This window comes from Mustelus asterias, chromosome 7 (assembly GCF_964213995.1).
Source record: "Mustelus asterias chromosome 7, sMusAst1.hap1.1, whole genome shotgun sequence".
Classification (NCBI taxonomy): Eukaryota; Metazoa; Chordata; class Chondrichthyes; order Carcharhiniformes; family Triakidae; genus Mustelus; species Mustelus asterias.
The window spans coordinates 97,440,838-97,464,653 of record NC_135807.1 but is presented as its reverse complement, the minus strand read 5'-3'; the positions used below and the strand labels follow the sequence as shown (position 1 = coordinate 97,464,653).

The window sequence follows — 23,816 nt, the reverse complement described above, 5'->3', positions numbered from 1 at the left end:
GGGATACAATATACCCAGGGATGATGGTGTCTGGGACATTCTCTGTAAGGTATGGATCTGAGAGTATGATCGTTAGGCTGTTGCTTTACTGGTCTGTGAGAAAACACTCCCAGTTCTGGCACAAGCCCCCAGATGTTAGTGAGGACAATTTTGCTGTACGTCAATGGTGTTCCCGGTGCCTACTGCCGAGTGGTCAGTTCAATTTCATTATTCCTTTTAGACTTCATAGCAGCTTGGTACAGCTAGCTTGTTAGGCCATTTCAGAGGGCACTCGACAGTCAACAGATATTGCTCTGGGTTTGGAGTCACACAAGCCAGATCAGGTACAGATGGCAAATTTCCTTCAGTAAGGGTCATTCGTGAGCAAGATCAACTATGATTTCTTGGTCATCATTAGAGAAGCTTTTAATTTCAGATTTATTAATTTAACTTAAATGGTGTCGTGGTGGAATTTGAATTCATGCCCCCAGAGCTTGGACCTCTGGATTACTACTCCAGTAGTTTCACCGCCACCATCACTGCAATAAAAGTATAACTGCACATTGTTGTTGCGATCTAGTCTGCAAATCCCTTTAATTTGGCATTGAAAACTGTTTGACCTTTGTATACATTGAGTCTCCCTACAATTATATGGAGGAGGAGGAAGCTTCATCCAAACCATAGGGAATAATTTTTAATGTGGTGCTTCATCAAATTATGAGTGCCCTTTCCAAGTCTCACTGTAGCCTGACTTGCTGAACAATTTTACCGGATGGTATTAAAGAATGTCAGAATACTTTTTCTAACCTAGGAGATCAGTTGTATTAGGAAGTAGCTTCTGAGGTACACCTAGATAAGCTTCACCCTCAAACTTCAATTTGCTTTCAAAACATTGCGACCCAGTGGGGGTCCTTGTGTAGGAATGTAAGATAGGTCAGTGAGACAGGAAGTAAACATAAACATTCTTTTTCTTAGTGCCAGGGCAGCAAGATAAGATGGAATGGGGTCAAGGGATTGTAAAGGACACGTTTAGGGTAGATGTCAAGAAGTCAAAAAAAGAAAGGGAGGTTTAAGATGAAACTCCTTTTTAAAAAATATTCCATACATATATTGCCTCAGTTCAAACCTTCCTCTCTCACACCAGGCCATCTGTTGTTTGTTCTTAAAGTTGTTGTAATTTATTTTGTTCAAACATTCTCCCTCCTTTCGGTTCCAATCAAGGGTCTCTGACTTGAAACAGTAAATCTTTCTCTCCTGATTTCTGCTGGCAGACTTGCTGAGTATTTCTAGCATCTTCTGTTCTTGTTTCAGATTCCAGCAACTGCAGTATTTTATTTATTTTATCAAGAAGTATTTACTTTGACGGTTTTCAACAGCTTCTCGAGGAGATTGAGGCCAGGGCATTGATCTTTTAAAGAAACTGCTCCAGGTTGTTAGGAAGATGGTAGAGTTAACATCATAGAGCAGTGGTTCCCAAACTTTTTTCACTGGGCCGCACTTTCGGAATAAAAATTTGCTCGCGCCACACCAAATTTTTTATTGATAAGAAATACATTCAAAAACAAAAAAAAACAACTCCCAGCAGTGCTTGATTCATAACATAGAACACAACTACTTTATAATATGATCATGGGACATCCAGAAAGTATAAAACAATGCTTGTTTAAACCATGTTTCAATGTTTCTTTGATTGTCCTTGAATCTTCCCGCCACACTTGCCATCCTCTCTCGCCGCACCAGTGTGGCGCGCCGCACCCTTTGGGAACCACTGTCGTAGAGGGATGAGACAAAATGGATCATGGTGGGCCCTGCCTTCAGATGAATGTATACGCTCCATTAGACAATCTTTTGGGAGCAGAGCTCTCTCAACTGCAATATGAAACTTTTCAAGAGTATCATATGGAAGTATTTATTAACTTTGGCTGGTGACATTGTGTCATTGAAATGGCCGGCTATGCAAATCCATGCCAATGTTTTGTTAAAGCTCAAATGAGCCAATAGCTGTAGTTTCTACATTGATGCGGCACTACACTTATGGCATAAAATGCATAATTCAGCAGAATTTGGTCCATTATGAGGTTTGCAAGCTACAGGATGCCACATTTACTTTATTTCAATGTGGCATTCAACCATATTTATTCTTTAATAGGATGAAGTAAAAAAAAAGTGCTCCTGGATTTGGTACAGTCATATATAATGGGTTTGATTACAGTAATGGAACATTATAGTGAAACATTTAAGGGCTTTCTGTTTCATTCATTATTTCCAGTGTTTTCTGAATTTATTTACTCAGTGGGTCAGGCAGCATCTATGGAGAGAGAAACAGAATTACTGTTTCAGGTCTTGTGACCTTTCACCAGATCTCAACTCAGTTGATTAAATCTGTGGCTATATATGTAATTACTGGCAGCGTTTGCAACAAGAGGCTCAGGACTGATTTTATCTGGGAGGGTTTGGTTAAAAAATGTCTACGTTTGTAAACTGCTAAACCCGGCAAGTTCTATACACAAAACTCTTATATCCACCTAGGAAACCTGCCCATCAAATCTTGTGTTCCAACACAGCCTAGTTTTAGGCATCCATTGTAGAAAGGCACAGATGTTTAGGTAATATTATACAATCCATTCCCCTTGGTTCAAAATATTTAACTTTTTTCAGCACTGAATTCTCTGTTTATGTTGCTTAATTCAAATTATTGGTTAAGGTTTTAGTGCAGAAAGCAACTTTGGATTTATTAGTAAATGGCATCTACTTTCCCTCGCCAGGAGTCAACTCATTTATTTTAACAAAAAACACTTTCCTGAATCCTGCGATTTTCACCAAGTTATCCCACCTATTTAGCTCATTAAATGTTTGTGTTGTCTGAAATAAAATATCCTAATGTTCTGCAATGAAAGAAGAATTTATAATGGTAGAAAAAATTGTCAAACGCATAAGAGTCCTTAGCTATTGACCCGTCAAATCTGTGCTGTTTTTCTGCAGAAGACCCACCTAGATTAATCCAAGTCTCCTGCTCATTTTCAGCATATTTTAATATTTTTCTTTTTCAAACATACTTAATTACTTTTGAAAAGAATTATGACATTGCTTCAATAATGGTTTGAACAATAAATTCTGTATTTTTCATTTTTGTCTTTCCTACGAAATAATGTGACTACTGTAATGTGGAGGGTGGGTAGAGGATGTTGCAGAGCGTGCTAGTGGTGGATGGGTTTAATGGAATCTGTAGGTTGATAGGACGGATTTGATAGACGTTATTTTTGACATCTTTTTGTATATTTATCTGTTCTAACCACTACCTTGAAGACACTTTTTCCATTTTAACTCTTTGTGATTACCTTAAACTTATACCCTCTTCTACTCATCCAAACTCTACTGCCAGAATTTGCATCAAGTTCCATTCATACATCATCCCTCTGTTTGTTGACCTACAATGAACCCGGGTCTACCAATACCTTGATTTTAAAATCCTAACCCTTGTGTTCAAGTCCCTTACATGGTCTTGCCTTTCTTGACTTTTATGCAGCCCTACAATTTTCCTTTCCAGAGGCATTTTTAGCTATTTCAACACCACCTGCTGTTTCTTTCCAAGGTGTTGCCCTTTACGTGGAGTAAATTTAATCTTCCATCAATCCTGCCTGTTAATTATATATCAATTGTGTTTGAATGTAGGTGAAGGCCATTAATTCAGGTTTAACTTGAGCAAAGAGACAGCTAACTGAAACTGGGGTAGGAGGTGAGTTAGGAGGTGAATATTTACTCTGTTAAATAAATGTTAGATCGAGTAAAAATTGGCTCAGGAATGATTTTTCACCAATTGGCTTTCTGGAAGATAACATTGCTGCTCCACCCACAAAATTTGTCTAAGCCATTCTCCAATTTCTTAGCTTGAAATCCACTGCAAATTTGACAATTTTACATTTCTTTCTGAATCTAGGTTCACTTATCTAAATTGGAAATGATAGTATTCATTGTACCGAGGTCTGAGCTGCTCCCTTCCTTTCCTTCCCCTCTTCTCAACTCTAAATAAAACTCTTCTAATGTGTATTCATTTCCTCGGGTGGATGGAGCTATTACAAGGGGGCATAACTATAGGGTTCGTGGTGGGAGATACAGGACGGATATCAGAGGTAGGTTCTTTACGCAGAGAGTGGTTGGGGTGTGGAATGGACTGCCTGCAGTGATAGTGGAGTCAGACACTTTAGGAACATTTAAGCGGTTATTGGATAGGCACATGGAGCACACCAGGATGATAGGGAGTGGGATAGCTTGATCTTGGTTTCAGATAAAGCTCGGCACAACATCGTGGGCTGAAGGGCCTGTTCTGTGCTGTACTATTCTATGTTCTATGTTCCTCTGCTACACACATTTCTCATCCTTTCCTAGGGTTCACCCCTGAAACCACTCAACGCTGAGTTTGATAGTCTTTTGTGTGGAACTTTGTCAGAAGCCTTTTGGAAGTTTTGATGGACCCTATCATATGACATCCCACAGTCACTGGGGTTGTTACTAGCTCTTAGTAGTTGAGGAGATTGACCAGGCAAGATCATGCCCTCTGAATCCATGTTAACTTGAATTATTGTTTTAAAAAATCCTCTAATTCATTCCTGATGATTGATGCTGTTATTTGAAATGGAATAAAAGATACACTCATCTGTCAGACTGGGTCTGTCTATTTTGGCACTTCATTTGATTATGAAAATTAAATTACCTTGTCAATCCTCTGGTACCTCTGCTGTGCCCATTGATTCTGATTGTCTTCTACAGTCTCTCTCAGTCTAAGCTAAATACTATCAACCTATGATGGTTTATTTCTTCTGATTTCATTTAGCATTTTTTTAAGGATTTCCATCCCACTTATAATAAAACAATGGATTATATTTGGCTAATCTTTGTTTGGAGATGTATCTTTCCTCATAAATACTGAGGCAGTTGATATTAAGATTATTTGTTGTTTTGCATTCATCAATTTCAAGTTTATGAAATACTTCTTGGAGACCAATGAGCTGGGATTGCCAACAACATGGAGTTTTCTTCCCAGGGTATTATGTCAAGACCTTTAAATGCAGTGATCCAGTAGATTGCAGATGATTTGTAGAAGAAACCTTTGGAGGAGCTGAATAATATTTCCTCTTTAAATTTGCCATCCTTACTTGGTACAGACAGTGTCATCAGTGCTACTTTTGGGTTACTCTGCAGTAAAACACATTGAACCAAGGCAAAATGCATTTTGTCCTGTTTGCGCAAGTCTAGCTTGAGATGAAAGTAGCTGCCTGACCAAAACTGGGTCCGGATGTCAGTTCAGAGTAAGGTTTGAGTTTGGCCTTTCTAATTTCTGTCATATTTTCTTAAAGAAACAGTGGTAGCTTGGTATGTAAGTGACTAATGGGAAGGAGATGTATGCAGTAGAATCCTCCAGGTTCGTATTGGGACTACTGTTTTTCTTGTGTATAAATTACTTGACTTGGGTAGAGATAGGACAACTTTGAATTTTGTGGATGATACAAAACTTGGTAATGTAGCAAATAGCTAGCAGCATTATAGCAGAGACTTTGGACAACTTTTCTGTATCTGTCTTCTCAGTAGAAGACATAACAGCATCCCAAGAATAGTAAAAAAAAAATCAACAGATAAAAGTAATTGAAAATCTAATATGGCTTAATATGATGGGGAGATGATGGCCTCATAGTATTATTGCAAGGTTATTCATCCAGAGATCCAGGGTAACCCTCTGGGGACCAGGGTTCGAATCCCACCACGGCGGATGGTGGAATTTGAATTCAATTAAAAAAAACTGGAATTAAGAATCTACTGATGACCATGAAACCATTGTTGATTGTCAGAAAAATCCATCTGGTTCACTACCTGGTCTGGCCTACATGTGACACTTGAGCCACAGCAGTGTTGTTGACTCTCGGCAGCCCTTGGTCAACTAGGGATAGGCAATAAATGCTGGCCAGCCAGCGACGCCCATGATCCATGGTCTTAAAAAAGTGGCTACAGAGATAGTAGGTGCATTGGTTGTAACCTTCCAAAATTCCTGAGATTCTGGAAAGGTTCCACTGATTGGAAAACCTCAAATGTAACACCTCTGTTCAAGAAAGGTGGGAGACACAAAACAGAAAGCTATAAGCCAGTTATGAAGGCCTTTGGGGAAATGCAAGAACACATTGTTAAAGAGATAGTACCAGAAAACTATAATATAATCAGGCAGAGTTGACATGGTGTTGTGAAAGGGAAATCCTGTTGAGCTCATTTATTATAACCTCTTGAGCATGTAATATGCAGGATTAATAAAGGGGAACCAGCAGGTGTAGTGTGTTTGGATTGCCAAAAGGCATTTGGTAAGGTACCACATTAAAAGTTATTGTGTAAAATGAAAGCTTATAGTGTTTGGCGGTGATAGATTAACATGGGTAGAGGACTGCTAACTAACAGAAAACAAAGAGCCACGATCAACGGGTCATTTTCAGGTTGGCAAACTGTTGAGTGAATACTATGGATCATGCTGGGGCCTCAACTATTTGCGATCTATGTTTCGACTTGGATGAAGGGACAAACTATGTAACAAAATTTGCTGACGATAGAAACAAAGATTGTTAGGGAAGTAAGTTGTGAAGAGGGTTTAAGTGAATTTGGCAAATTTGGTAGTTTGAATGTGATGTAAGAAAATATGGTCTCTTTTTGTCACAAAGAATGGAAAGGCAGAATATTATTTAAATGGATAGAGGCTGAAGAATATACCTGTTACAGAGGGAGTTGGGCGTCCTTGTACACGAATCACAAAATATTAGAATGCAGGTATAGCAAGTAATTAGCAAGGCATTAGTCCAAAGATGTGCGGGTTAGGTTGATTGGCCAGGTTAAAAATTGCCCCTTAGAGTCCTGGGACGTGTAGGTTAGAGGGATTAGCGGGTAAATATGTGGGGGTAGGGCCTGGGTGGGATTGTGGTCGGTGCAGACTCGATGGGCCGAATGGCCTCCTTCTGCACTGTAGGGTTTCTATGATTTCTGTGATATGTAATGTTGGCCTTTATTGCAAGGAGGATGGAGTATCAAAGATATGAATCTATAACTGTCCTGGCATTCCTGAGACCACACCTAGAGTATTGTGTACAGTTTTGGTTGCCTTATTTAAGGAGGGATATACTTGCATTGGAAGCAGTTCGGAGAAGGATCACTCGGCTGATTCCTGGAATTGGGAGTTTTCTCATGAGGAAGCGTTAAGTCTATATTCATTGGAGTTCAGAAGAATGAGAGATCTTATTGAAGCATACAAGATTCTGAGGGGGGGCTTGATAGGGTAGATGCTGAGATATTATTTCCTTCATGGGGGAATCCAGAACTGGGAGGGATGGTGCAGTTTAAAATTAAGGAGACTCCCATTTAAGATGGAGATGAGGGATTTCTTCTCTTTGTGTCATTAGCCTTTAGAATTCTTTTTCCCAGCAAGCAGCGTAGGCTGGGTCACTGAATATATTTGAGGCTGAGTTAGACAGATTTTTGATAATGGAATCAAAGGTTCTGGAAGGAAGGCAGCAAATGGAGTTAAGGTTAAAATTGTAACAAAGCAGGCTCAAGGTAACAAATGGCCAACTCTTGCTCCTAGTTCTTATGTCCTAATGTCCATTTAAAGCAGATTTTAGAAAATGGACCCTCACATAGCAGATGCCATTTAATTGGGGTAGATGTATGGTGATATACTTTGAGAGAACAGCATGGCGAGGCTGCATAATTTAAATGGCACTGATTTGAGGTGGGTAGGCTGTCTCTGTGCAACAGCAGAGGAACCTGCGATGCTTGTTCATAAATCTTTGAACATGGCATGGTGAGTTGATAAGGCAGTTAAAGAGTATGCGATTCTTGGCTTTGTAAAAAGAGGCATTGAAAACAAAACACTAAAGTCGTGGTAAACCTTTACAAATCATTTAATTTGATCTTTGCTGGAGTCGATGCCTGAGAGGGTACAGTGAAAATCACCTATGATTCTTAACTCCAATGGGTAAAGGCCCAATTGTTTAACCCTTTATAGGTTAAGGCCTTCATCCCAGGAATTTGCTGAGTGACCCTTCAGTGACTCATTCTAACACTTTTTTTTCAAATAAGAAGACCAAAACTACACAGTACGCCAAATGTGGTCTCTCCAGTGCCATGTACAACTGCAGTAAAACTTCCCTGCTTCTACAATCCATTACCCTGGCAATAAATGCCAACATTCAATTTGCCTTCCTAATCACTTGCTGTACATCCATAACTAACATTTTTGTGATTCATGTACCCGGACACCCAGATCCCTCTGTACCACCAACATCTGCAATCACACTCCATTTAAAAAATATACTTTTTTAAATTCTTGCCAAAGTAGAAAAGTTCACATTTTCCCACATTATATTCCATCCGCCAAATATTTTGCCAACTTATATAACCTATCTATATCCCTTTGCAGACTCTCTAGATCTCCTGAACACTTACTTTCTTACTTATCTTGGTGTCATCTGCAAATTTAGCTACCATACATTTGGTAGCTTCAATTGGAGCTTGTGGTATAGGGCTAATAAATTGGACAGCTCTTTCAAAGAGCTAGTACAAGAAAGATGGGCTGATTGGCCATTACATGATTCATAAGATTCTGATTCTGAGCTTTAGCACGTGCATCCAGAAAGACCCCACTTCACCCAATCATGGCTTTGCACTGTTCTGCCAACACATGCTCTGGCTCAGTGAGCTAACCGAGTGAGCATCTGTGCCATACAAAACATCTGTGCTGAGTTAGCTGCACTTGCTTGGGGTAGAGGTAGAGCCAGTGCTCTGAATTATTGAATGAAAAGTTAGCTAAGTTGTTGTTCTTGATTGCACTCTAACCCCTGGTTGAACTGTACCTGTGTACGTGTGCGCATAATTTGGGCTTTGTCTCAATTGATGCTCTCATTATCAAATAGCCTCCTTATCTTTGCTATCAAGATGCAAGATGTCTGACAGTTCATGAAAGTGGGGGAAAGCGGGTGGTGGAGGGTGAGGAGGTGAAAGTACCAGTATCGGTGGACACCCTGTGCAATTGGGTCTATTTATGATTCATTCCCTTGCTTGAAGTTAATGCCTTTGTGGCCCATCAAGCCACTCAATTGAAGGTCACCTTTACCTTCCAATCCTCATAAATTCCAAAGGGCACAAGACATTCTTTAATATTAAAAAAAAATTCTGAATTAAACCCTCTAAAGTGGCAGCTAATGTGTCGTATTATTGGAATTTACAACACAGAAGTTCATTGCACTATCATGCTTGGGCCAGTGCTAACTCTTCAGTGGGACAGTGTACTTTAATCCCACTTCCTTATAGATTTCCGATATCCTGTTGCCTTAATTCTTTTCAAGTAATAGCCAATTTCATTCCATAATCACAGATAATACTCTAATCCTCGTCTGTCTTGTCTATTACAGGAGACTGAAAACTATGAAGAATCCACAGATGAATCTGAGGTGAGCTAAACCTAGTATAAATGTGCTATTTTAGTACAGACACAACTATCACCTGAAAATTAGCATTGGCAATAGTAACGTGTCAGCCTTGTGTATCATGTTGCATAAGAAACAAGTGGCAATGGTACTACGAAAGATGCCTAGAAAGTGATGGCTAAGTGCTGTTGAAATTGAATCGTTGTGAGCAATGATGTGATGGAGAACTTGGCAAGACAGCTTGAGGGGGTGTAGAGGACTTAAAGCACAGGATGTAGTTGAATCATCAAGCCTACTCTCCTGATCGTTTTTAGGTGATGAAACTGCTTTTACATTGAATCCAACATCAGGGTACAACTCTTTTGCTGCTCATCCACTCAGCAACATCCAATGACACCATGTCGAGAATCGGTACCCATGAGTACTTTTGGATTAGTATTTATTTCACTGTCACTTCTGTTCCAGGAATGCCTATCCTGAAGAAGTTCTGCTCTAACATGCTCTAATCAATTACTCTGGGGTGGCACAATGGTTAGCACTGCTGCCTCACAGCACCAGGGATCCAGGTTCATTTCCGGCCTCGGTCACTGTCTGTGTGGAGTTTTCACTTTGTCTCTGTGTCTGCGTGGGTTTCTTCTGGGTGCCCCAGTTTCCTCCCACAGTCCAAAGATGTGTGGGTTAGATTGAGTGGTCAAGCTAAATTGACCCTAGTGTCAGAGGGATTAGCAGGGTAAATGTGTAGGGTTACAGGAATAGTGCTTGGGTGGGAGGCCGAATGGCCTCCTTCTGTAGTGTAGGGATTTCATGATCTTTGAAATAGTTTGAATACCAATGCCCTATCTAATGCTTCTTTGATTATAGGTCACAGACCTGAAATGTCAACTCTGTTTCTTCACAGGTGCTGCCATACCTGCTGGGTTAGACAACACCTGGAGTACAGAGCACAGTTCTGGGCACCACATGTTAGGAAAGATAAAATGGTTGGAGGATGTACAGCATAGATTTACCAGAATGATATGTGGACTCCTAGGTTAAATCACAAGAAGCCTTTCGACAAATAGGGTTGTCTTCCCTGGAATTTATAGTATTAAGGTTTTTAAGATATTAAGGGGAACAGATTGGGGAGATAGAATCGGTAGGGGTGTATGGTCTAAACAATTTACAGTCACAGAGTGAAATTCAAAAACACTTCTACTCACAACAGGGAAGTAGAACTTTAGATTTCTCTTCTGCAAAACATTTGAAGTTGGATCAATCTTAAATCTGAGATTGATTGATCTTTGTTACCTATAAGGGATCCTATTGAAGACAGAAACCGGCTTGAGGGACCTAAATGGCCTATTCCTGTTAATAGGTTCCTAAGTGACTCAAGAATCATGTGTGAAACAGGAGTGTGGGACCTGACCTATGGTAAAACACAGTGAAAAGAGTCTTGAAAGCAGAATATTTTATTGCCTATTGAAAACAGTCCTTTTTAAGCCTTCACAGTCTCAAAATTGAAAGGAGAGATACCAGTAAGTAAGAAATGAAGTAAAATGCTATATAATGTGAAAACATACAAAATGTAATGCAAATACTTGTGTACACAAATGGAATGCACTTACTGCAAGCTGTATGGTTCACAAACAGTGCAAGTTGAGATGTTGGCTATTTGAGAAGCATTCTCATTTCATAGAATTTTTCATTCTTTCATGGGATGTGGTGTCGCTAGCAAGGCCAACATTTGTTGCCCATCCCTGATTACCCTTGGGAAGGTGGTGGTGAGCTAACTTCTTGAACCACTAAAGTCTATGTGATGCACGATCGCCCACCATGCTGTTAGGAAGAAAGTTTCAGGATTTTGACCAAGGAACAGTGATGTAGTTCCAGGTCAGTATGGTGTGCGGTTTGCTGGGGCATTTGCTGATGGTGGTATTCTCGTGCATTTGCTGCCCTTGTCCTTCTAGGTCATAGGGATTGTGGGTTTGGAAGGTGCCGTTGAAGGAGCCTTGGTGAGTTGCTGCAGTGCATCTAGCACACACTGCTGCCACTGCGTGTTTGCGGTGGAGGAAGTGAATATTTGAGTTGGTGGGTGGGATACCAATCAAGTAAATTGCTTTGACCTGGATGACGCCAAGCTTTTTCGGTGTTGTTGGAGCTGGATAAATGGAGAGTATTCCCTTGTACTCCTGACTTGTGCCTTGTCGGTGGACTTTGGGGAGTCAGGAGGTGAGTTACTCTCTGCAGAATTCCAGCTTCTGATCGACTTTTGTCGCCACAGTATTTATAACGTAGGTCCAGTTCAGTTTCTGGTCAATGGTAACATCAGGATATTGATATTGAGGGATTCAGCAATGATAATACCACTGAATGTCAAGGGGAGATGGTTAGATTCTCTCATGCTGGAGATGGTCATTGCCTGGCACTTGCACGCCTGTTCCTTGCCACTTTTCAGCCCAAACCAAAATGTTGTCCAAGTCTTGCTGCATGTGGACACGGGACTGCCTCATAGCATTTTTTATTATTTTTATTGAAATGTTCAATGAGAAAAGGACAATAGGTTGGATTTAATAATTTCTGGTGGGGTCAGGGAGGTGGAAGGGAAAGTTCACTATCTGCTCGCTTCTGCCCTGTCGATGATTCCACCACGATCAAGTTTCAGCTGGACAATTAATGGCTGCCCATTCATACAATTAAAACTGATCTACCAGCCAGTGTCTCACAAAGGGACGGGGGGACACTCTCTGTCTAACCTCATCCATTCTGATGGTGATATTTGTTTGCCTGAACATTACATCCATCACCACCTTTATGCAATTATGTGCTACAACTTGCAGTATATGGCTGAGTTACCTGAAATGAGCCTAAGGCATAGAAATTTAAGACAACAGTCACCTTCAGAGCTACAGGCATTGGCAGTCCATCCTCATAATTAGAACTGAACTCCCTAATCAGAATTTTGCAAAGGGACGCTCCTTCTGGAGAGATGAAATTTGCAAAGACACTCACATTCTGAAGGCTGAAGGTTGCATTCTTAATGCAGGGTTAAGTCTTGTCCTTTGAGGGACTGATTGCTGTTGGGCTCTGGAGTCTTCTGCTCCCTGTGTAGCACTAGGTCCCTGACATTTGAGTAGAACCCAGCTCTGCTGGGGGCGGGGAGGTTTGGTACAAGAACTGACTCTTGGTATGTGTGCATGTGTGTGAGAGAGAGAGTTTGAGAGTGTCTGTGGGTGCTTAGAGTTTTTGGAAACATTGAGGTCATGTCTGGCCCGGAGGTGTGTGTGTGGGAACAAGTGACTAAGGGAGTGTGTGGAGGTGAGTGCGAGACACGGAGTGTGGAGTTGGGTGTGAGTTTGCCTTAAGCCCAATCTCAGTTTCCTTACTTTCATCAACACATACATGTTCACATACTCACATAGTCAATTCGCATACATTGACTCTCTTACAACCTGTTGGTTTTTATTACATTTTTAATTTAATTTATTGCTATGACATTGCTGTACTTTTGCTGAACAATTGTTTCTTTCTTAAAACCTCAAACTTCTTTTTGAAATTCAGTTTGTTGTTGTGTCAAACCTTTTCTTTCCGAAATTTGCTCATCAGCCCCTTGAGTGGGAAAATATGTAAATATGCTCCCCCAAGCAAAAAAGGATAGTGGGCATTGCCTATACCTAATTGCCTTGAGAAAGTGGTGGTGAGCCATATTTTTGAACCCTTGCAGCCGGGTTCTACCCAAATACTAGTTTTAGTTACTCATTTCCTATTTAACTGCTTGTAGCAACTGTTAGTTTTATATTATAGCTAGCTTTCTCACACTCTGCTTTCTGCCTCTTTTTTATCCACCCAATCCTCTGACCTACCACTGATCTTTGCAGGTTTGTACTGTGTTTTTTTCAATTTAATACTTAACTTCCTTATTTAGCCACAGCTGATGCATTCATCTCAAAGAGCTTTTCTTTCACACTGGGATAAATCTTTTGAGAGTTAAATATCTCCCGAGAGGTCTGTTATAGCAACTCAACAGCACAGTTAAGTTAACTCCTTAACTGTTCTGTTAAGGAGCTCCAAGACTTTGACCCAGTAAGAGTGAAGGAATGCAAAGTAATTCTGAAATTGTGAAACCAGGGGGCAATATCTGATCAAAGGAAGCAGCCAGTAGTTCACAGAAAGCGCTCTAGGATTTGCATCTACCCGGGTTAATCGACATAGAGAAGTTCTGCATGTTGGAAGTAAAATGAGAAGTAACTGTACTCTGTGGTTCTGATAGAACATAACTAATTAAAAGTGATTTTGTGTCTGTCGAATCTTTATTCAAATTATGCAGGTGCAGTAAACAATCAGTAAACAGATGCCAGTTTTTTGTGGCTAACTAATTTACTTAAAATTCCTGAAGATCATGTTGAAGCTATTTAGGAAGCTAGTCAGGCTGCACCTTGGGAATAGTTCTGGTAAGCATGACTGATGGAGTCTATACAGGCCTTGAAGCCAGCACAGAGTGTAACCAGCTTAATTGCTGTGTCTAAGTGAAGAGCAGTGAGATTGATAAGCAACAGCCTTTCGAGTTGGTTCTGAGATGTTATATAAGCTACTTAACAGTGAAAGGAATCACAAAGCAATACTTTTCAGATATTTAAAAGGAACAGGACAAAATGGCACAGGATCAGAACTTGTGAAATTTCAGACAAATGTAGAAGAATAGAGTGAGAGATTGAAAAAGAACCTGCTGAAATGAGATGGTAGAGTTGGTATTCAATGGGCCAGAGGGCCTTTTAATATTTTGTATTGATCTGAAAACTTCAATGCTTTTACTGTAAAGTCACAAATAGAGTCAACATTGTGCTAACAACTTTTTAAAAAAAGTGTAATCCCTGTTTGCAGGGGTTTGCTGCATTATAAAGTGTTATGTAGGGGAAAAGAGGTTTTGGTTTTTCCCCCATGTAGGGTTCCTGCCTCAAGTATTGGACAATGACTATTGCCAATGAGAGAATCTTAACTATTTCTCCTTAACGTGTATTGATAGAATCATCCAGCATTTACACCCTGAGAGTTACTGTTAATCAAGAACTGAACTGGACCAGCCATTTAAATACCATGGCTACAAAAATAGGCCAGAGGCTGGAATACTGCGGCAAGTAACCCTCCTCCTGACTCACCTCCTGTCCACCATCTCCAAGGCACAAGTCAGGTGTGTGATGAAATACTCCCCGCTTGCCTGAATAAGTGCATTCCAATAACACCAGAAGAAAAGCTTGCATTTATACATTGCCTGTCACCACCACTGATGGACATCTCAAACCCCTTTATAACCAATAAAGCATTTTTGAAGTACTATTTAAGTGTAAGAAATTTGGCAGATAATTTGCACACTGCAAGATCTCTCAAATAATTTGATGATGACCAGATCATCTGTTCTTTTGACGTTCGTTGAGCAATAAATAATTGGCTAGGATACTGGCGATAGCTCTCCTACTCTTTGTAATAGTGCCATGGGAGTTTTTACACCCACACAACAGGGCAGTTGGGAGATTTGGTTTAATGTCTCACCTGAAGAAAATCACCTCTGACAGTGTAGCACTCCCTCTACATCAGTGGAGCTTTCATTGTTGTGCTAAAGTTCTGGATTGGGATTGAACTCATAAACTTCTGATTCGGATACGAACTGCTATCCAGCTGAGCCACGGCTGATACCTAGAAGCTCAACACCGTCAAGAACAAAGCCTGCTTGACTGTCAAACTGTCCACCACGTAGCATAATTAATGGGAACAGGAATTGGCCATTTGGCCCCTTGAGCCTACGGTACCATTCAGTAAGATCATGGCTGATCTGCTCTCTGTAGTAGTGAATTCCAAAGATTAATAAACCTCTGAGAAGAAATTCCTCATCTTTGCCTTAAGCAAGGGAGAACTCTTGTTTTGAAACTGTGCCCTATAATTCTGGATTCCCCATAAGGCAAAACATTCTCTCAGCATCCCAGAATCATTTATGGCACAGAAGGAAGTCATTCAACCCACTGACTCCAAGTTGGCTCTCTACAGAGCAATCTAGTCAGTCCTACTCCTGCTGGGTCCCTGTAGTCCTGCAGGTTTATTTCCTTCAAATACTTATAAGATCATTGTTTCTATATCCAACACCCTCATGGACAGTGAGTTCCATGTAATTACTAGTTGATGCATTTTTTATTCTCCCTACATCTCTTTCCCAAAATCTTAAATCTATGCCCCTTGGTCGTGTACAATCAGCTAATGAGAAAAGTTTTCCCTGTCTACCATGTCTAAGTCTATCGTAGTCATTTATGCCACTATCAAATCTTTCCTCAAACTCCTTTGCTCCAAGGAGAAAAACACCAGCCTTTCCACCTAACATTGTAACTAAAATCATCCCATGCTGAGAACTATTCTGAAAAATATCCTCTGCACCTTCTCAAGGACCTTCATATCTTTCCTGAATTGTGAGGATCAGAACAAGAGCTTTATGTAAGCTCTACCTTGTCCAACCATTTCAGGATCTTATGTTTCAATAAGATCATCTATCATTCTTCTAAACTCAAACAAGTATAGACCCAACCTACTCAATCTTTCCTTATATGACAATCCCTTCATAACTGAAATTGACCAAGAGAACCTTTGCCATTGCAAGTATATCATTCCTTAAATAAAGCGATGAAAACTTTGCATTGTATCTAGGCACAGTCACACTAATACCATGTAAGTTGTAGCCATGATAGAACAAAGAACAATACAGCACAGGAACAGGCCCTTCGGCCCTCCAAGCCCATGCCGCTCCCTGGTCCAAACTAGACCATTCTTTTGTATCCCTCCATTCCCACTCCGTTCATATGGCTGTCTAGATAAGTCTTAAACGTTCCCAGTGTGTCTGCCTCCACCACCTTGCCCGGCAGCGCATTCCAGGCCCCCATCACCCTCTGTGTAAAATATGTCCTTCTGATATCTGTGTTAAACCTCCTCTCCCCCCCCCCCCCCCCCCCCCCCCCCCCCTTCACCTTGAACCTATGACCCCTCATGAACGTCACCACCGACCTGGGGAAAAGCTTCCCACCGTTCACCCTATCTATGCCTTTCATAATTTTATACACCTCTATTAAGTCTCCCCTCATCCTCCATCTTTCCAGGGAGAACAACCCCAGTTTACCCAATCTCTCCTCATAACTAAGCCCCTCCAAACCAGGCAACATCCTGGTAAACCTCCTCTGTACTCTCTCCAAAGCCTCCACGTCCTTCTGGTAGTGTGGCGACCAGAACTGGACGCAGTATTCCAAATGCGGCCGAACCAACGTTCTATACATCTGCAACATCAGACCCCAACTTTTATACTCTATGCCCCGTCCTATAAAGGCAAGCATGCCATATGCCTTCTTCACCACCTTCTCCACCTGTGACGTCACCTTCAAATGTGGAGATGTGGAGATGCCGGTGTTGGACTTGGGTAGGCACAGTTAAAAAGTCTCAACACCAGGTTAAAGTCCAACAGGTTTATTTGGTAGCACGAGCTTTCGGAACGCTGCCCCTTCATCAGACTTCTTACTATGGAAGTCGTTGCAAGAGTGTCCTACTTGCAACAAAGGCCACCATTCCATTTATCTTCCTAATTACTTGCATGCTAACGTTTTGTGATGCATGTACGGTGACACCCAGATCTTCCTGTAGTATTCTTCAGTATTAGTGCCAGTGCCCCGTGATTGGAAACTTCTTTCTGCCACACCAATCTTTGAGCCATGCATTCAACTCTCTTTGGTTCAGATTTTAATTCAGCAATTCTTCACTTTGGTTTTGCTTTCCAATATAGCTGTAGTTGCTCTTTTTTTAAAAATTCATTCATGGGACATGGGTGTCGCTGGCTGGCCAGCATTTATTGCCCATTCTTGTTGCCTGAGGGCAGTTGAGAGTTAACCACATGCTTTGGCTCTGGAATCACATGTAGGCTGGACCAAGTAAGCATGCCAGATTTCCTTCCTTAAAGGATATTAGAGAACCAGATGGGTTTTTCAGACAATCGACAATGGTTTCATGGTCATGAGCAGACTCTTAATCCCAATTTCTTTTACTGAATTCAAATTCCACCATCTGCCATGGCAGGATTCGAACCCAGGTCCCCAGAACATTAGCTGAGTTTCTGGATTAATAGTCTAGCAATAATACCACTAGGCCATTGCCTTCCCTTCTACCTACATCATTGGTGCCTACATGGACTACGACAGCTGGATCCTGCATCTCCCACTCTTAAGTTCCTCTCCAGCTCTGAGGAGATGTCCTAACCAGCCTTTGGGACCCACGTTTTTGGCTGCAGAGAACAGTATCCCCAGTTATATATTTAAATAGTTGCATGATTGCTTTAATAACTGATCACATGATTTGATTATGTCATTAGGGCATTTCACAGGCTGCTGTTTAGTTTAATTTTCTATTCTGTACGGGTCAGAACTCCTCGAATAAACCTTGTTGTTGTTAGTTTGAATCTACGTGTGCAAACCACATCTACTTTTTAAAAAAACCCACAACCCCCAACATAGTTAGGACATTATAAAAAGAAACTTGGCGATGAGTAAGGGTTTCGTTTCATCAAAAGATCCTAAGTAGAAGAAAAATATTTTTTGTCCTCGTATTAGAAGGCTGGGGAAAATAAACAACAGGACTAAAGATTGAAGTGCCAGTGCAGGAAGACTAAGTAAGAAAAAAGCTTTCTGTGTAGCTGTGTGGTTTTAAAAGAGGGGATTTGTCCGATCAGAGAAGGTGAGGTTCCAGGGAGTATGTGGCGTATTTGAAAAGGGATGCCTTGCTGTATGGCTGAGGCTATTTGGACAAAAATACTTCAAGTCAACAGTTTCTAGAGTAAAAAGGGAAGTACTGAGAAGACAGTTAAAAACAATATACTGAGCAGCCCGAGTTGCTAGTGCCTGCAAGAGAAATGGTGGGTTAATTAGGACTCGTGAGCTTTCAGTGAAGAAAAGGAATCGTGGAGTTGTATGCAGAGCGTTTTCAGTACTTTGTACAAGCAAGTAAAATTGCAAATGAGCTGCTTGTGCCAGCTTTTCTCAGTACAATAGGAAGTAAAATGTTCAATTTGCACTGAAACCTGGTTCGTCCAGCGAAGCCAGGAACCAAAACTTATGATAACTTGTTGACTAAGACGCTTGAAGAGCATTTAACTCAAACAGCCCTGATTTCTCCTCTCACCACCCATCCATAAACAGATATTTTTGCTTTCCCCCTTTAAAAGTAGTGATGGATTTCCCATCCCTTTGGTTTTTGGTGTGATTCAACAGCAAACTTGAGATGGGGTTAATTTAAAGGGCTGGTATAGAGTCAGAGGTTTACACATGGTAATAGGCCCTCCGGCCCAACTTGTCCGTGCCGCCCTTTTTTTAACTACTACCTCTGGCAGCTTGTTCCGGACACTCACCACTCTCTATGTGAAAAAAATGTCCCTCTGGACCCTTTTGTATCTCTTCCCTCTCACCTTAAACCTATGCCCTCTAGTTTTAGACTCCCTTACCTTTGGGGAAAGATATTGACTATCTAGCTGATCTATGCCCCTCATTACTTTATAGACCTCTATAAGATCACCCCTCAGCCATCTACGCTCCAGAGAAAGAAGTCCCAGTCTATCCAGCCTCTCCTTATAACTCAAACCATCAAGTCCCGGTAGCATCCTAGTAAATCTCTTCTGCACTCTTTCTAGTTTAATATCCTTTCTACAATAGGGTGACCGGAACTATACACAGTATTCCAAGTGTGGCCTTCAACAAGATGTCCCAACTCCTTGGTTTCATTGGTCAGAACAATGAAACCAAGCATGCTGAATGCCTTCTTCACCACTCTGTCCACCTGTGACTCCACTTTCAAGGAGCTATGAACCTGTACCCCTAGATCTCTTTGTTCTGTAACTCTCCCCAGCGCCCTACCATTAACTGAGCAAGTTCTGCCCTGGTTCAATCTACCAAAATGCATCACCTCGCATTTATCTAAATTAAACTCCATCTGCCATTCGTCAGCCCACTGGCCCAATTGATCAAGATCCCGTTGCAATCGGAGATAGCCTTCTTCACTGTTCACTATGCCACCAATCTTGGCGTCGTCTGCAAACTTACTAACCATGCCTCCTATATTCTCATCCAAATCATTAATATAAATGACAAATAACAGTGGACCCAGCACTGATCCCTGAGGCACACCGCTGGTCACAGACCTCCAGTTTGAAAAACAATATATGGTATATTTGCACAAACTCAAATGTGAGAGAATGGCACTATGTAGGCTCCTTTCCACTCATACAATAAAAGAGGGGCATCAAGAAGGGAAGATTTACAGGAAAAAGATCACGGCTTAGAATACTGTGTGCAAATATGGTCTCCATATTTAGGAAGAATATGCTTGCATCGGAATTTAGAAGAATGAGAGGTGTTCTCATTGAAGCATTCACGATCATGAAGAGGCTTGACAGGATAGATACTGAGACATTGTTTCCCTAGACTGGGGAATCTAAAACAACGGGGCGCAGTTTCAAAATAAGGAGCTGACCATTTAGGACTGAGGTGATGAGAAATTTCTTCACTTAAAAGGATTATCGTGGATGCACCAGCATCAAGTATATTTAAGGCAGATTTTTGGTCTCTTGGAATTAAAGGATATGGGGAGCGAGGGGAAAGTGATGTTGAAACCCAAGATCAGCCACAATCATATAGAATGGCAGAGTAGATTCGACTGGCCATACGGTCTGCTCCTGCTCCTACTTATGTTCTTTTGAATTCATTCTGAGCCACTTTGGCTATGGCACCTGTTTGTCCAAATGGGGTCATGGAGCAGAAAGAGTAGGAGGGTGGAGAAGGTACAGATACACGAACGACTATAGTAGCTAAGCAGCTTAATAAGACCATAAAAGTGCTGGGGTTCATTTCCGTAAAGATAAAATTGAAAAACAGATGTTGAACTCATGCAATGTCAGTTAGTACTTAGTTAGTATGTAGTACTGTGTGAACAGTTCTAGTGTCTACATTATTAAAACGAATATAGAGGGACGAACGAAAGTGCAAAAAGATTTACTAGTTTGACCAGAAATGAAAGGTTATGCCAATCAGAAAATGTTGAACAGGCTGGGGCTCTTTTTCTCTGGGAAAGAGAAGGTTCAAGGGTCACCTGGCATTTTGTCCTTTTTAAGATTGTGAAAGGGTTTGATAGGGTATAGGGAACCAATATGATTCCACTTGTGGGAAAGACCTGATCAATCCAACAGGTACTTCGGGAGATGCTGCTTTACCCTTAGTTCTAGACTCCCCAGTCAGGAAAACATCCTCCCATAATCTACATTGGCAAACCCTTTAAGGATTTTGTGTTTCAATCAGATCACCTGTCTTTCTTCTAAATACAAATCTCTTCTCATTGGACAATCCCCTCGTCCCAGAAATCAGTCTTGGGATCAGTTCTGACCAAAGAGCCATCAACTGCATTTTGAGTAAGAAGAGACCCAGCTGTGAAAAAAGAGATAGACTTGCATTTGTATAGCACTGCTTATGAACAAAGGATATCCCAAGTGCTTGACAATCATCAAGTGCTTTTGAAGTACTGTCACTGATATGTCGGAATTGCAGCAGTTAATTAACATAGTCGAAGCTCCCAGAAACAGGAATTAAATAATGCCCAGATATTTTGGGTCTTTTGTTGAGGGATGGATATTGGCCAGGACACTGAGAAAACTCCTGGCTCTTCAAATAATGTAAGAAGTCTCACAACACCAGGTTAAAGTCCAACAGCTTTATTTGGTAGCACAAGCCACTAGTTTTCGGAGCGCTGCGATGTGAGTGGAGAGAGGGTTAAGCACAGGTTAAAGAGATGTGTATTGTCTCCAGCCAGGACAGTTAGTGAGATTTTGCAAGCCCAGGCAAGTCATGGGGGTTACAGATAGTGTGACATGAACCCAAGATCCCAGTTGAGGCCATCCTCATGTGTGCGGAACTTGGCTATCAGTCTCTGCTCAGTGACTCTGCGTCGTCGTGTGTCGTGAAAGCCGCCTTGGAGAACGCTTACCCAAAGATCACATGAGGACGGCCTTAACCATGATCTCTGATCTTCGGGTAAGCGTTCTTCAAGGCAGCCTTCATGACTTGCCTGGGCTTGCAAAATCTCACTAATTACCCTGACTGGAGACAATACACATCTCTTTAACCTGTGCTTAACCCTCTCTCCACTCACATTGTCTGTACCTTTAAGACTTTATTACCTATAAAAACTCGCATTCCAACCATTATTTTGTAAATTGAGTTTGTGTCTTTATATGCCCTGTTTGTGAACAGAACTCCTGATGAAGGAGCAGCGCTCTGAAAGCTAGTGGCTTGTGCTACCAAATAAAGCTGTTGGATTTTAACCTGGTGTTGTGAGACTTCTTACTGTGTTTACCCCAGTCCAATGCCGGCACCTCCACATCATGGCTATCTTCAAATAATGCCATGAGATTTTCACATCTACTTCAGACAATCAAGTTGATTCTCACCTAGTTGAGATAACAAAACAAATTCAGAGTTATAAATAAGTCTCCTGCATCTTTTTAAAGTGGGAGGTGACAGGTCTCTCTTCTCTCTTCTTCTCCCCCCCTCTTCTCTCTTCTTCTCTCTCTTCTTCCCCCCCCCCAACACACACACACACACACACACGTTGCTTGACTGTTTTAAATGTTCTGTAATATTTATCTTGTCCATGGTTGCTACTGGGATTACTTCCGGTAAGATAATATGTTAATGAGATTCACCCGATCTCACCCCAACTTAAGTGTTATCTTAAGAGTGCAAATCAACAAATTATACTTTGGTCTGGTCTCTGATTAATTCAATCACTGCTCTGCAGGACTGTCTGGAGAGGTAGGGTCAGTTTTATTTTGATCGCCAAATGAAAGGTCTCTTAAGGCCCACTACAAATGCCAATTTAATTATGATGCTATAATATCAAACTCGCACAAGCTTCATTTAAACCAGAGAAAATACAATCTTCATTTTGAAATTTTAAATCTAGGAAACATCACACCAATAAAAATCAATAATGCTAAATCTTATGAGATGGAACAAATTAAAATATATTATGTTGTAGAACTTTATTGCACACACCATTGATTTTTCTCAAGCTCAGTGATGTCTCTGTTCTCTGATGGCGTAAGAGTAGAATGTCTTTCTGTTCATGTCTTTGTCCTGCTACAAGTCAAAACTTGTTACTGGTTGCACAAGGTTGCCATAGAAACATAACTAACTGTCATTTCAACTCAGAACATTAGTGGTTATATTTGTGGGTTTGCAGGATTATTAAAATTTAACAAAATTATTGATTTTCCTTTTATTTACGCCTGTGAGAGTTTTCTCCAGGTACTTGTTTTTGACGAACAAAGCTTTCTTGCAATGTGCTATTTTTGACATGTGAGACAGTGATATTAAAATTCTCCCTTTTAAATAAGTATTTTTTAAGTAAATATGTAATTTACTGAGAAGTGATGTGAGCAAATACTTTGTGTATGTTTGAAAAATAAATTGTACAAATGTGGTATAGGAATATCAGCATCGCTACTCGATCATTGTTGGAGCTCCTGGTACTATATTCCATATTATGACAGGAACCTGAAACCTGGTGTTTCATTTTAGGTTGTCTGTGGTTGTTTTTATTGACTTGTTACATTTCACACAGATTATGCAGAATTTTGTATCAAAGAACTAAGAATTCAGCCCAGCTGGTTTATGCTCCACACGAACCTCATCCCCCTTTCACCTCATCATATCAACATATCCGTCTATTCCTTTCTTCCTCATGTACTTACTTAGCGTCCCCTTAAATCCTTTAGAAACACAGAAAATAGGTGCAGGAGTAAGTCATTCGGCCCTTTGAGGCGGCACCACCATTCAATTTGATAATGCACTTTCAGTATCCCACTCCCGCTTTCTCCCCATATCCCTTGATCCCTTTATCCATGAGGGTCAAGTCCAGCTCCCTCTTGAACATATCTAACGAACTGGCCTCAACAGCTCTCTGTGGTAGAGAACTCCACAGGTTCACAACTTTCTGAGTGAAGAAGTTCTTCCTCATCTCAGTCCTGAATGGCTTACCCCATATTCTTTGATTGTGACCCCTAGTTCTGCACTTCCCCAACATCGGGAACATTCCCGCATCTAGCCTGTCCAGACCCATCAGGATTTAATATATTTCCATGAGATCCCTTCTCATTCTTCTTAATTCCAGTAAGAACAAGCCCAGTCGATCCAGTCTCTCTTCGTATATCAGTCCTACTATTCCAGGAGTAAGTCTGGTGAACCTTCACTGGACTCACTCAATAGCAAGAATGCCAAAGTAAAATTTATTTATTAGTCACAAGTAGGCTTACATTCAGTAGGCTTCTTCAGACTAGGAGACCAAAACTGC

The 23,816-nt window shown here is 40.9% G+C and overlaps 1 protein-coding gene across 1 annotated transcript in view; it reads left to right on the top strand.

Moving 5' to 3' along the window:
• The window catches only part of vps41 (VPS41 subunit of HOPS complex), a 169,899-nt gene that overhangs the window by 7,608 nt on the left and 138,475 nt on the right, over positions 1-23,816 (top strand). Inside the window, exon 2 of the mRNA XM_078216544.1 lies at positions 9,417-9,455. Within this exon, the coding sequence (XP_078072670.1) occupies positions 9,417-9,455 (39 nt within the window). The remainder of the gene's footprint in view (positions 1-9,416; positions 9,456-23,816) is intronic.